The sequence below is a fragment of the Odontesthes bonariensis genome, chromosome 2 (assembly GCF_027942865.1).
Source record: "Odontesthes bonariensis isolate fOdoBon6 chromosome 2, fOdoBon6.hap1, whole genome shotgun sequence".
Classification (NCBI taxonomy): Eukaryota; Metazoa; Chordata; class Actinopteri; order Atheriniformes; family Atherinopsidae; genus Odontesthes; species Odontesthes bonariensis.
In genome coordinates, this window is record NC_134507.1 from 24534185 (window position 1) to 24549488 (window position 15304).

The 15304-nt window shown below is 40.9% G+C and overlaps 1 protein-coding gene across 1 annotated transcript; it reads right to left on the reverse strand.

The window, feature by feature from the left end:
• Positions 1-796: 796 nt before the first annotated feature.
• actr2b (actin related protein 2b) lies at positions 797-13909 on the reverse strand. The gene is made up of 9 exons (XM_075480280.1): positions 13775-13909; positions 11551-11661; positions 9633-9848; positions 9265-9337; positions 8669-8805; positions 8428-8577; positions 5034-5179; positions 4489-4621; positions 797-2394 (listed from the first exon to the last, which is right to left on the reverse strand). The coding sequence occupies exons 1-9, from the start codon at positions 13820-13822 to the stop codon at positions 2224-2226; spliced, it is 1185 nt and encodes a 394-aa protein (XP_075336395.1). The 5' UTR covers positions 13823-13909; the 3' UTR covers positions 797-2223.
• Between the last annotated feature and the right edge of the window lie 1395 nt (positions 13910-15304).

A 15304-nucleotide genomic window follows, 5' to 3' on the forward strand; every position in this document is an offset into this window, starting at 1 on the left:
AGGCAACATGGGAACTAAAGAATACAAGCACTCAATTTGATTTGAAAGGAAAAAAAAGAAAAAAAAAAACATAAAAGTGAATGCTTAAACACACTTAAGCATGAAAAGCAAGTACTGATAGTGAAAAATGAGTCACATTAGTCTTAAATTACTGCGTTTTAGGTAATATCAGAAATTCAGTCCTTCTGTGTCTATTTAGTGGCTTTTCTGGATTATTTTACTTAGTTTTCATGACTGATCTACTGAATTTGAACTTGACAACAACTTCTGTAAATGTTGAAGTGTGATGTTTCCCAGCTACAGAACCACTACCTCTAACGGGATTTTCAATACATTTAAAATTGTGATACTTTCTGTTCATGCCGCGATGGAGAGGAAACGTCAAATGGCACCTCAGAGGTAACAGTTCAGGGTTATGAGGGAAGTGGTATGAGTCGAGGGATTAAAATGGAACAAAGCCGGATAAGTCTGGGTGAGATCTTTATTTCAGGCACGGAAAGAGAGCCTCTTCCTCTGGTGGCGCCAGTCCTTTGCCCCTGTTCCACTTCCTCTTCCTCCTTTGGTCTGCATGTACAGATCCAGTCCTCTGTGCACACGACTGTCATCTTTGTACTTCCATCCCCGTCGGATCTGACCTCCAGTTAAACCAAAAAACAAAAATAATGAAATCCTTTCTGCAAAATCATTTTTTTTCCAAGCAGAAATGTGGTCAAGTTGCTGGCCGGTCAAATTCGAACGATGCCACGCTGCACACCGGCAGCTCCCTAAGCATAAAGACCAAGCTGCACAACAATCCTTATAAATCACTTTTCTTTATTTAAATCAGCGTTAGGCAGTTATGCTATGAACAATACAGGAAAATAAAAACAAAACAGTGACAAAAAGAAAGACCTTAAAACATGAGATCCAGTTAACATTAACTGCACTTGGCACTGGATAGACGTTCATGGAAAGAGGAGAAAAAAAAATATACACATTTATCTTACTCAAAATAGAAGTGCCTCCAGTAATCGTTAAGTCAACCGCTGGGAGTCAAAGAACTTAAATATGGTCTCAACAACGTTTCAATAAGATACAGATTTATTTTCCAAGTTTTATGATTCAAATAGATCTGATCCTTAACCTGCGCCTGCCTCCACACGTTGGTGGATCTGAGAGGATACAACACGTAAGGTACTAAGAGTGTCTCCACAGTTTGAAATATTGCTGCAACTGCTCGCATCCATTCATTCAAGCTTGAGTTTTACATCCAGACGAGGCAGAGGCGAGGCAGTTTGAAGAACAAATAGGAACCCCCCCCTCCCACATCCTATCACCGTCTGACAACCCGCTAACCCCCAAAGTACCGTCACACACCCGATGTCAAGCTCAGGGGCTTTAATGTCGTGTATTTGTCCCTTTATGAATCAACCATCAATTCTTCATAATAATAATTAAAAAAAAAAAAAAAAACATGGAGGAATTTCTGTCACCACGATACACGCCATTTACAATGGTAGTAGTGCACAGCAACAAAAGTAAAGTTAATGGAAAAAAAATATCAAATTTCAAGATATAAACTGAACTCATACATCCAACAAAAAGAAAAGAAGCAAAAAAAACAAAGCAATCCCTCTCCCAGAAAAGAAAAGTCGTGATATCCTTTATAAAAACGGACATAAAAATGTGATCAGTTCGCGCTCACCTGGAACAGATGCTGAAAGCGGCCGTGGCTGTTTGTGATGGGCTGTGATTGTGTGACTTTTGCATCATTTTATCCCCTCTACAGGTTTGACAAAGGGAGGAAACTAAACTTTCAGCTGCAGCTGGTGGGATCAGCTGCCAAATTTAATTCACAACAAACCTATTTGCCGGTAGCATCTGCTGTGGTTTTAACCGTCACTCAATGAGAATGCGCCACCAGGGCAACAATAACCCCGCAATTTGGACTAATAAGTCAACTGAGGGTTTCAGTGGAGATCTGCAAAGATGAAATTAGTTCTTGGGGCTCGTGAGGAAAAGTGTGAGCCAAGCCTCAACCGGGAGAGCAGAGAGGAAGCAGCGGATAGAAGGAGGAGGTGAAGGCTCAATTCTCTCTGATGTTTGAGGAGAATCAAGAGCCAAAACAAAGAAGAAGAGGGATAAATAGATATATACTCTGCGATGTGGGCGGGAGGGGAAATGTGTGTGTACTGTGAATGTGTGTTTTCATGTGTTGTGTGTGCGTTCTGTCCGTCCGGTGCTTTATCTGACGGTGACTCCGAGTTTTTCCAGCACGCGGACTCCTTTCTCCTGGTACTCCTCCCGGGTCAGCCAGAAGTTGTCCTTGTCCTTCATGATGTCGGCCAGCACCGCTCCGCCCAGGAACACCATGTGCTTTCGCCTGGGAGGATCCTCGATCCGGATCTTAAATTTCTACGAGACAGGGGACACGGAGGCGTATAATAAGTTCATGATGCGGCTTAAAGTTCCCCGACGAAGGTTTTCACGTTTCTCTAATCAGTGCGAAGGAGATCCGCATCAAAAGTCAACCCACAGGAATAAAAGAAACACTTCAGCTTGGCCTCGTCAAAGTGAGCGGACAACCAGTGACGCAAAGGCACTGGCTGTTACAGGGTCAGGCTTTTCTCAGGTCTTTCCATGAGGTTCATGCGACCAGGACCAGGTTTGTGGCACAAAATTAGTAGAATAAGAAGTCATTTAATTAGCTTTTTCATAATGAGACCATAAGTAGCTCACTAAACCTCAGACGGAGCTGCTGACACCTGTTCAGGAATAAAACATTTTTTTAAAGAAAATTAGCCCACAACTCACACAAACAACACCATATTTAATCTATATGTGTGAAGCAACATAGTCGGTCTAACTATAAAGCTTTTGGTTAGAAATAAAAAAAACATTTAGGATTCAGATTAAATGCTAATTTAGGCACTTTTACTGTTTGTCATTAAAATGTGAAAGAAAAGAGACAAAAGAGGGAACAACCTTTACCCAAGTACGATTGGGACACTAAATACATTACCTTATATAGCGTTCTTATATAGCATGTGGCTAGTTTTGACACCCGATAGATTTAAGAAGCAATGACAATTATTAGGAATCAGATTTTGGTCAAAAGATGAATACTTTTCCTTGTGGAACTGACACTAGTGAGAGTTGTCCGACTTAACAAAAACTATTCTCATGTTTAAAGACCAAAACAATCAGCTGAAAGACATTGAACTGCTTGGCAGAGCCAGTGGAAGGTGCAGACTCTGGTCATTTCTTTGGCGGTTCCGTCATCAATCTTCCACATTATGTAGTCCTGAGATTTATTTTTCCATCTAAAAAAAATTGGGTGGCCTACCGACCGCGACGGTCAGATTCAAGTCACCTTCATCAAGAAGTGACAAAGACAGAAAAACTAAAAGGGAAAAAATTATAAATTCAAACCGCTCCTTGAAAAATCCACTTCTGTACCGTATGTGGACTCGGTATGTCCAAACAGTCAGATTTTCACCAAATAGGGTGAGGGATGCAGCTCCTGTGTGCTGCTCGTGAGACTGTCTAAACGTTGTAACAAACAAAAAGCTTAATGGGCAAGCTACAAGTGGCGGAAGCATCTCTAGCAATATTCTGGCAGGAAAAAGAAGAAACTAAACAGCCGTTTCTCTTCCAAGTATTTCCTATAAAACATATACGATGTCTTGCACAATTGCATCATTTTTCATAAAATGCCATTCCAGGCTTTCCTCACAGAGATAAACAATTTTGAGACAAGTGTGGCCCACAGCTGTAGCAGCCAGGACACAAAAGAGCACAATGTCTCACTTTTAAATAAGTATAAGTTGTGTTTACAAAGCAATTCTGTGTCTTTGGGATAAAGACATTAAAAAAATAACTACTATTTTTCCAAAGCAATTATCTATTAGAGTGAACCTCTGAGAAGTTGCTCTGCTAGATAAATGTCTGTTAGCATCTTGCACCACCTGGTGGTGGTTAATGCACACTACATCAGAGTGAGGGATAAAACCCTCCAAAACTTGCCAAATGGGTTTCAAACGCATTCCACAAAAAACCAGACTTCAGGTTATTTATCCATTTTAATGAGAGGCAAATGCGTGGAGACAAAAGCAACATCTCTGAGTCGGTTTAGTAAGTAAATAGTAGTTGTACCTCTCAGGAACTTTACCGCTCTCACATGTGGAAAACCCCACCCAGGCAAACTTAAACAAACCCGGAGAATCAGCTGGAAACATTAATTCACACCAGGTGAGAGGCTGCGTCCCGTAAAGACTGTTTAGTTAATATAAGTTTACCAGTAAGTTCGGCCCCCTCTTTTTTAAAAATACCTAATAAAATAAATTTAGACTGGTCGCGGCACAACCAAAAACCTACGAGCAAACGCAAGAACTAAAATTAACGGCCCCATTTTTCAAAGTCACACTGTAAACCACATCAGAGCGGTTTTAGGTCCGACTGCAATGCTTGTCACACAGTCAATTATAGAAGAGGTGTTAAGTTTCTCACCGAAAGCTTGTCCACGTCTCCCTTGAGCACACGCTCCAGGTACAGCTGCTTGAGTTCCCTCTCCAGTCGAGACGGCAGGCCCGGGTACATGGTGGAGCCTCCCGACAACACGATGTGTTTGTAGAACTCAGGCCTGATGACAGAGAGACCGACAACGGTGAGGGCAAATAAAGGCTGAGCAGGAGGAGAAAAATCTTAAAATAACAAATTGCGCAGCTAACTTCCTCATTAAAAAGGCATGTTTTCTCATTTCAAGCCCACAAATGTTGAAGTTTTAAACCTTCAAGACAACGAGACATTGATTCATTATTTAAATGAAACTGCAAGGGATTAATAATGATGAGCTGCACTTCCAAGCTGCCTTTTGAACCTGTAAACACTTGAGTTCAAGTCAATCTATTCCAACAGCTCTGTGATCCGACACCACCCCTTAGCATTAAAACCATTGCTGCCCAAAAACGTATGCATGTGTGCTTGTGCAGACGAAAGCATTTGCTGTTGTATCTTTACTGGTAGCGCAGTGTGTACACTTTTACTGGCCTCACCTGGTGTCTATATCAGCTGCTTGGATGGTGTTGAAGAGGAGTTCAGCCACTCCAACACCCTCCACGTTGATGAGGTGGGGCTGGAACAGAGCCTCGGGCGCCTCAAACCGCTCTCCTCCCACCTTGATCACACGGCCATCTGGCAGCTGGAGATGTGTGGGAGGAATGAGATGAAAAGAGGGGATAAAAGAGAGTATGACACCACTGAAGAGATGGGCTTAATGTACACGAGTCCCTGAGGGTTAAATTCCTAATTACAAGAGTTAAGAACACTCCTGGACTTAAGTTTAAGTTTATTTATTTAACAAAGGGACAGCATCTATTACTAGCATTTAAAACAAAATGCTAAATATACAAGATTGTAGCCATAAGGCTAATTTCCATCTTTAGTCCCTTGACAGGTTTGATGTTCCTTAAAAAAGAAATAAAAAACAAGTATTGCACACAATTGTAAAATTAAAAAGTCAAAGATATCTCACTCATTTTAAAATAAATAATACAAAGTTAAATACAGCAATAAGTTAAGAACAACTGCCAGTACCAACTATATTGAATTATGTTGACAGTATTGTTTATCCAGTAGCCATGATTTTACCTGCTTACTAAATGAATTTAATGTTGGCAATTCTCTAATTGTGCTGGGAATTATGTTCCAGGTGTGAGAGGCTCTGTGGGAGAATACAGCCTGACTAAAAGCGCTCTTCCTAAATGGAATAGAGCAATCACCCCTGGAACTGGCTCTGGTAACCCTGTTTGTGCTTTTTGTAATAAATTTCTGTAGAGGAGGAGGGGCCAGGCCATGAAGAAGTTTGTAAAGTAAAACTGAATCATTATATTTACTTGAGTTGTAACTTTTTAATAGAACAAATTAAAACAAATGACTCGACTCCTAATGAAACTAAAATCTTCTGAACATCATGTTAGAGCACAGACTGTCGGCTCCAAACGAGGTAGAGTGAATGTGTGTCACTATAAAAAGGCTTCATTCAGCAGAGGGCAGTGGGAGGAAGCAGAGCCCAGCCATCACCACAAAGTGGCTGCACAGGAAATGATGTAACGCACAGTTCAGGGCCCTTCGGCCACAGTTACATTACCCTCCTTGTTTCAGCACACTCTGCACACTCACTCGCCTACACTAACCAAAACACACATGGTCACAGTGAGCTTCGAGACACAACATGTGCTCGGCAAGGCGTGCAGTAACACAGACTTCGGCATCAACGTTTAGATTCTGTGGTTCCCTCTGCAGGGAAAAAGGACCCTGGAAAGAAAAGCAAGCCTGATGGAGCAGCGCTGCACCCCCATATGTTTGAGTCCCAGAGAAAACAGTTAGTCAGCGGCACTGCCCTGTCCTTAAGCAGCCAACAGAGCCAACAACATACATGTGGTAGTCTACTTAGCTCTGTGCTGGACCAGATTTAGTTACTCCATTCATTTTGATTACTAAAAACACAGACACTTTTGAATAACAAATCCTTTGAGAGGAATACTCTCTACGATGATGCTATTTCAGGCAGAAATATGAAACTTGTGCACATGTGGTGGGTACGGAAAGAGCTAATTTTACATGAAAAAAGTAAACTAAACAAAAATGTGATTCTCCTGAGGGCTGTGATTAAACTGACTTATAAAAAACACCCAACTTAAAATAGATGCTGAACGGGTCTTATAAAATATGGGCATACCAGTTTATACATGCATTTTTAATTGGTTACTGCGCCCCTATAGCTCATAAACATTATTCATTTATCTTGCCTTTATGCATCAGGTTTAATTCTAGTTATTTCAAAGGAAGCTTTCCTTATTCTTGTTTTATGACATATTTACCAAATAGCTGATGGCAGGAAACATGCGTACCGGGGGCGGGTCGCACGGCATGTGTCTTGAAAAGAAATCAGGGCTAACATGAGCAGCAAAGCAGGGGCTATATATTCGTTGGAAAACTTTCTTTCATCCTCCTTTTTGTTTGGTCTTAATTTAAATGTTCTTGAGATTTCTAATCCGTCCCTTTTTGATTATTTCCCCCCCACTTTTTGATTGTAAATAGGGATTTAATGCACTCCATGTCCATTTGAGGGCAGCAACTTTTTTTTTAAATTATTTTTTAAAGAGGTTGTCATGCTGTCCACCATGTCTAATGAACAACTTATGAAATAACAACTACAAATACCAGGGATCTGTTCGATGAAAAAGGCTCAACATAATCTGGGCATCTTCCGATTTCAATCAAAAGCACCTGGGACTTAAACGACCCAGGGCTTTTTTTTTTCTTTTTTTTAAAGAAGTAGATTAGCCACATTAGGTCTGTTAAAATGTGAAAAGACTCGCTTCACTTGAATGTCGGGCAGCAGTTCTGACCACAGCAACCTACACAAAAACTCAGCAGTAAAACAAGGAAGTGCACTTCAGCTGTGTAAACTCTAAAGTGTCACACATTTCTAAGGAGCTGTGCATGTTTTTATTTGTGCATTAGCACAGACCTTAAATCAAAGATTCATACTTAATTGCTCTGACTCACTGCTTGGTCATAACCAACGCTCGCAATCTCCTCATTCACTGTTAAAGTTTGCTGACAAGCTAAACGAAAAGTTCACAGATTCTAAAAAGCATGGTGGAGATTAAATGCCAGATACTCGTGACAGAAAGGAAACAAAACACTGTGTATGCTTGACCAATGACAAATTCTCACCACTCCAAGCCCCACACTAAAGTTTCTGGGTAATATCAAAAGTACTATCTCCCTACCAGGGCAGAGTTCAGGGTAAAATATCTCCCCTGGAACTCCATTTAGTCCTTGGCTAACATGGTGGAAATGGAGGGGGTTAGGAAAACAAACCCCAATAAGGAGCTATTTCCTGGAAAACGGTTCCCGTGGTCAAAATGCAGCTGAAGCATGTCACAATGTCGGTTATTAACTCTGTAAGTCAAGCCCAGCTTTTCGACTCTGGAAATCTTGAGCAATTAAAGCCTGAATCTACATCTGCATATTCTCAGAGGAACAACAAACTACTTGAAGGGACAGCAAGGAATTAATAATTACATACAGTCTAATTTGAGTTAACAAGAGAATTGATTGGTAAAGCACAAGTTTCCATGGTGATACACTCCGGTATGAAGAGAGATATCTTCCTAACAATGAAAAGCCAGTGAGTTGAACCCACTAAAGCTGTTCTGTAGTGCTGACCTCCGACTACACAAAGAGCTCTGCAAAATGACACATATACCCAACTCCTTTGTAGGAGTTCAGAATGACTGTACCCACCAGCTGGGAGCTGATGACTCATGCATCGCTCACTTCTCTAACAGTTAGCTAACAAGTTAGATAGCAAAGGTAACTGCATGACCATTTCAAAACTGTGAAATCATTGCTAAAAGCAAACATGCAAGTAGCTACCGTGTATGATTCCACCAGCACAGTGGTCTCCAGCGCCAGCTTCTGCTCCTGCTCGATGTTGTAGCCCACGTAGCACAGCTTCTCCTTCATCATGCGCACCGTCTCAAAGTCTGCAGAGTGGTTGAAGGCGTAACCCCTCAACAGCAACAACTGCAGAGAGCCAAAAGATTGAGTTAAAAATAATTTGAGCTACTCTTTAGATGCCCAATATATCACTAAGTTTAAGTCACTGACTGGATACCTTAATGAGGTAGCGGGTGATGTCCCTGCCTGCAATGTCGAGGCGTCTCGTCAGATGGGGCAGACTGAAGCCCTCATATACCGGGCAAATGTGTGTCACGCCATCGCCCGAGTCCACCACCACACCCGTGAGAAGGCCTGAGATGCACAAACAGTGCAGTTAATAATCTACGATTCTATCAGGCAAGGTGCGTCTAACACACAGAACATGGGAAGATAACACATGAAATACAACAATCCACTGCTAACAACTCTTCATAAAAGTCAGCAATAAATTGAGACACAAAAAATGGTGGAAAGCTGCACAGACCGAATAAAGAAGTGTGTTGAAGCGCCAACCATCCGAGGGGTTAGATTCATCGTCTAATGCTTTATAGGTTTGTAACTGGAATGAGGCTGATAACAGTCATCTTGTTAACTAATCACACTTGAATAAGTGACTTCTAATAATAGCAACTATCAGGTTTTTTTTATCAAGGTAACTAGTTTGTGGGAAAGGGGTTAGGGAAAGAGAGGAACTCCAGAGAAATTTCTGTAATGTGAAAACTGCGGCACGTCTTGTTTGACTCAACTTGCAGCCGAGGCGTGTCTTCTTACCTTGGGCGTACAGTGTCAGCACGGCCTGGATAGCGATGTAGACTCCTGCAAACTGGTAGGTCTCAAACATCACCTGTGGCAGGGATCAGAAGGTACAATTGTGTGATGAGAGAAACAAAAACACAATAAAACAAACAAAGTAACAAATATGCGTGTGAAATCATGTCTGCAACATAACACATAATGAAATAATTCAGGGGAAATACCATACTGGTACCCTAACCCTTCTGCTATCAGAGAAAACTAAATACATACACCACAAATGGCTCCCAGATGCCGACTCAAATAAATGCCAAGCCCTTTCTTCTCCCTCACACAAACAAAAATAGCTTCAAACAGCACAAAAGCACACATATGCGTCAATGTACCTCAATGATTTTCTCACGGTTCTTGGTGGGGTTCATTGGGGGCTCGGTCAGCAGGATCTTGCAGTTGCGGGAGTCAATGTTGAGCTTCTCTGGGCCGAAGGTGTAGTCCCACAGGTGTTTCATGTCATCCCAGTTCCTAACTATACCATTCTCCATGGGGTAGTTCACCTCCAACATGGAGCGCAGCTCGCTGGCCTCATCCCCCACCATCAGATCCTGGACAAAAGGAGTTAACAGAGATAAATATTGATAGAAGAAGGTCATCATAGCCTGCCCATTCAGTTTGGATCATTCAGTGTCACTGGCAGAACCGAGTAATGAATACAATCACTTCAACTTGCCTGTTTGTCAACTAAAAATCAGAAAATCTGGAGCCATCTGTCACAGCTGCAGTCATGTAGCACCTTAGTTTTAAACTCAGTTACCCAGCATGCACCACAAGGCATCATTTTCCATGCATTTACACCTGGAAACACTTCCCCTCAGCAACAGTAAACCACTCGTTTCATCCCCATTCAACTATCCACATGCAAGGCAGCCTGGCAATGTAAACAGCTGCTGGGTTAGAGCTCAGTGTTAGCCACACAGTCAAGCATCTCACGTTCCACTTGGAGACATCAAAAGCCTACTGAAGGCAGCCATTTTATGGGTTCATCCTGTGCGCTTTGGCATTAACAAAGTACCAGTCACAGGCATCGCCTCCATGTGGTCTCAATAAAAGAAAAAAAGTGAAAAAGCAAAAACCAGGAAACAGATGTGCTTCTGTCTCGGATTCTCAGCTGTCTGCCTTGCATCCTTAAGCATGGACACTTCCTCTGTGCTTGAAAATAAGACGGGAAACACTTGCAGTTTAGTGAAGACCCCTGCAACTAAGTGGACATCACTTGATAACTGTTCTCTGCTACATAATGGCAGACTAAAAAGATCAGTGACAGACAGATGCAGAAAATGTGTCATTTGGAAGCTGGCGTTCCAGCTGGATGGATATTTTTATTTCTTTTCTGCTGAAAGCTGCAGTAGGATTGGGGGGGGCGGGACATTTAGCTGTCACGACGCACGAGGAGATCAGAGGCTCTGAAAATGGAACCGATCCAAAATCTCTTTTAGCACTCCATCGATAACAGCTGGTCTCTGATTCATCGCAGCTATTTCTGCTAACACTTTCCGCCTGTAGGAAGGAGTACATTAACACAAAGTGATGCCCATCTACCAAACTCCCTGTAATTCATTTGGCCAATAACACCCAAATTTAACAACGAAAATCAGCAAACAGGTTGGAGTGTAGCCAAATGGCATCAGAATGGGGAAGAAAAAAAAAAAAAAAAAAAAGACAAAGGAAAACAAATGAAGAAAGAACTCAACAAAACAAGAATAATTATAATTGATCAAATACAAGGAAAGAGCTTAATGTTCAGTAGAGAGCATAGCACGACAACTCTCAGCAGCAGGCAAGAACAGGGGGCACACACCAACCTGAACTTACCATCTTCTGGGCATTCTACTTCACCGAGGGAGAACAAAACATGGTGGAAGAAGAAGGCAGGTATAAAAGAAATAAAAATAAGATGAATAAAAGAAAAAGAATTGCAAACAGGCAAGGAAACAGGACAGGAGAAAGATAGAGACCGGTGGCGTGCTAAAATAACAGATCTCTGCTGCCTCACAAAGTTTGCTCAAACTACAAAACTTACTACAGAATAAGCTGAAGATAACATCTGAAACCCAAATTTGGACAACCTACGGTTTTGGCCATTATGCTTGTATAAGAAACTAAATTTGTCATTTTACCTGGGATTCATTTATATTTCAACACCTAGTTCTTTATTTTCCTGAAAAGATAAGACCATTTAAACAAAAAAAAAAACAAAGACTTTCTGGTTTGATTATACAATCATTCCAGGGAACAACCAGTTCGTACCTTGATCTCAATGTTTCCCACTTTAGCTGTTGAGCGAATGATGGGCCTCCCAACAAGCGCAGGGAAGATGTGCTCTGGGAAGTTGGAGCCTCCATAGCCACACTTGACAAACTATAAAAGGTAAGATAAGACAGAGGAAGTGAATGGAAAATACTTTAAAGTGCTTATGAGATTAACCGCAAGACAACATCACTGTGGTCTTTCATATGACAGTCACCTTATTAGGAAGAAAAAAACATGCCTCCTGTTTACACCAAACTTAAAAATGCAATTACATCTCCCTTTAAAAAGAAATAAAGTTCTTTAAATTAAAGTTAATAATACAGTACATCCATGCTTTTCAAATAGCTCTCGAGTTTTAATACCTGCAAATCGGATGTTACCAAGACTCAAATATCAAACTTCATTTGATTCATTACCTCAACAAGAAATGTTTAGCAATAGGGGACTACTTTTAACATCACCCGGAGATACTGGTAGAGCAGGTAGAGGCCGTTACTGCTCAGTTTCAGAAGCTCAAATAACTGCATCAGTGAACTACGCAGCGGCACTTCCGACCAGGAAAAGATAGCATCTGAGCTGCATCAGTTAAACACCAGACGATTTTACAACAATGATATCAAAAATTGACCTTTTATTGAGCCCTGAATAAGACATCAACAAAACAGCATCAAAACTGTGTGTGTGTGGTACATTTATGAGAACATCAAAGGCAAATTATGACCATTTGAGACTTTTATCAGACATGCAAACATCAATAAATAAACTCCAAAATTAATTCTGTGAGACAATTTATCTTTTAAGAATCAGTGTGATTAGCTCAAACATTTGGTTGATGATCATCAGCTCACTTTTCATGGAGGCTTTTGAGGGAAGACTGAACTTTGCCAATGAACCAAACAACTCACAGTTGCCTCATCTTGTTTAACAAGTGAAGTAAATGACTGAATTTGACTTGTGAAACAAGAACAATATGCCAGGGCTCTGAGAGTTTGTGATATACGTGGTGGTGGTTTACTCACTTCCTTTTGACTTCTCAGTTCAACTACGACATGGGGGAGGTTTTTTTTCTGGCTTTGCAAAAGTCACATCTCAAAAAAAACCTTCTTAGTCAGTAATGTGCTGAGCCAACATCCTCTTTGAAGGCTGAAACAGTTTAGAAAGGGAAGTCTCTGCACTCCAAAAGAGGCAGTGTGCAGTGAGAAAATCCTAAGCATATACAAAGGCCAATTATGTGCATATGATATGGAGGCTGGCGCTGAAAGTGCTTATTTTAATAAAGAATAAAGACAATTTAGCTGCACGGAAATCCCCCCTGTACTCATTCTATATGGGTAATAACGCCTGGTAGCAAGGTTGATACAAAAACAAAGATAACCAAAAGGTAACTTGGTGCAAGGTTCGCCAATTTTTTGGTTGAAGGTTGGGCGATGGCTCTTTCGTAATATTTCATACTGAACACCTACGACTTCCTAAAATGCCCATCGCACCGTCAACAGCAGCGAATCTACCAATTAAGAACACATAAAAACTAAATTGTTGACCCACGAATGCGTTTGTGGATTTTTCCAAGGCTAATGCACGTTACTATTCGTCGCCAGGTGACATTTAATGGGCGAAGTTGAGATAGCATGAAGAAGGTTCTTCAATTCACCTGACACGGCCTAAAGAGCATTACACCCAGAAGCCGATGGGTGTCTGCACAAAAAACTAGCTACTTTAATTGATGAGAAAACCATATGAAAAGCAGAAACAACGAATGTGCACATTCCGGGTGGTTGCCGAGAAAGAAAAAAAAAAAAAAAAAAAAATCGCTGAAATCACTGACGCAGCTCGCAGACAGTTTGAGCCAGACATACAGCTGTTTAACCTAGCCTAGCAAGCAAGCTAGCAGTTTAGCTTAGTTATCGTTGGTTACAAATGAGCACTTACTCATTTGCTTCGACTTGGACTCATTTGCACTTATGAGAACTACAGTTAGAGAAACACATTAAGCTTTTGTCCTGACATTTGCGCCCACTCTGCGTGCCATTTCCGTGTCAAGTCTGGATGAATGAAAATTAGCTGGCTAACAAGCTAGCTAGCTAGCTACACACCCAGTTAGAGCTAGCTAGCTTAGACGCTGACAGCCCCACTTCCTGTTTCAGCAAATCGTTCGACATAACGGCTCCGTTTAACGCAAACCACGAGTCGACAAGACTCTGAGCCATAACTATAAACTTACTCCGGTTCCATTGTCACAGACCACCACTTTCCTTCCCTGGCTGTCCATTATGTAAAAGCCCAGTTGCCGCTGAACCTTCCTCAACTTTCTTCGGCAAGCCGGAAGGAAGACACACCAACCCGGCCGAGAGGAGGAAGGGAAGGGTGCTCATCCGGTGTGTGAGAGAGCTGCTCAAATGACAGCCAATCACTGCCTCCAAGATGCTTAGATTCTCACAAAAAACCCTCAGATTAATTTTTAAAAAATAGATTAATTATATATTAATTCAAATAGGAGTTTTGTGAGATTCCGGTTGGTCGAGGAATTAAATGCTTTCGACCTCTGAGGCCCATGGAAATGATAATTTGCCTAAAGACAAAAACAAATTGCCTGAAAATTCATTTAAATTCCATTTCTTCATTCCGAGGGTCACATTTATGTAAAGAAAGTGCCAAATCCCACAATTAATCGCGGCTCTCTCTCTTTAAGTACATATCTCTTAAAAATATGTAATAACTCTCGAAAGATTTTTTTTTTACAAATAACTATGAATAAAATAGAGAACGTGGGAAAGATATAAAAGAAAAATGCCGATAATCAATAGCACTAATAGAAATTTGTTTAAGATCATCTAAGAAATCATTTTAGTGTCACTAAAGTTGTTTGCTGCAACATCTGCTTGCTCAACTGAATGACATTAAGTCACGGATGAGTTTAAAGTTCCTTAAGTAGAAAGAAAATAAGACTGAGGTTATACTCTTTGGATATCCTGAATGTCTTGATATGGGCAATCTTGGTCCGTACGTCTTCTGTGAGGAATCTTAGTGCAGATATCTGAATTTAAAAAGCAGATCTCCTCTATTGTTAGATCCAATTTCTTCCAGTTAAGAGTTATAACAAAAGTAAAGCCTTTTTTTGCATTTGTTATGGACCAGCTTGCCTCTTTACATTAAATCTGCTCCCACTGCAATTCAAGTCATTACTGAACGGCCAGTTTATCTCTCCCTTCCTTTCGATTTGAGCAATTTGATCTTCCTTGTAGATTTTCTGTTATTTCTTATGACACATTATTTTTTGGTGTGTTTTTATTCTGTGATGCACTCAACCTGGTTTGTTTTTAAACGTGCTATATAAAGAATGGTGTCTCGACCTAACTCATCTTAACTGTAAAAATTGGCCTGCATGGAAAGCCACTTTGCATATTCAGTACTTCTCAAACACCCATAAAAATCATTCTGTCTAACATCTGACTTAACTATAGTACAAGGTACATTCCCAAACAGTGTTCAAATGACATGTGTGAAAGGGGAAACAGTTTAAAGCCAAATAAAACCACAGGATTGCACATTAAGGATGGTAATACTTCAACACTGGAGCTGTAGATCTGCTCCTCTATGGTTGGCTGATCAAAGTGCTTTGAAATTGAAGGCCTAGGTTCACTTATTCTGCTTCTCTACTGACAGTTAAGGCTAGATGCAAAAATCTGCCAGCAGGAGGAGCACAATTACCCCAAAAAAAGCAAATCTTATTCCTTTGCTTCTTGAAATTAGA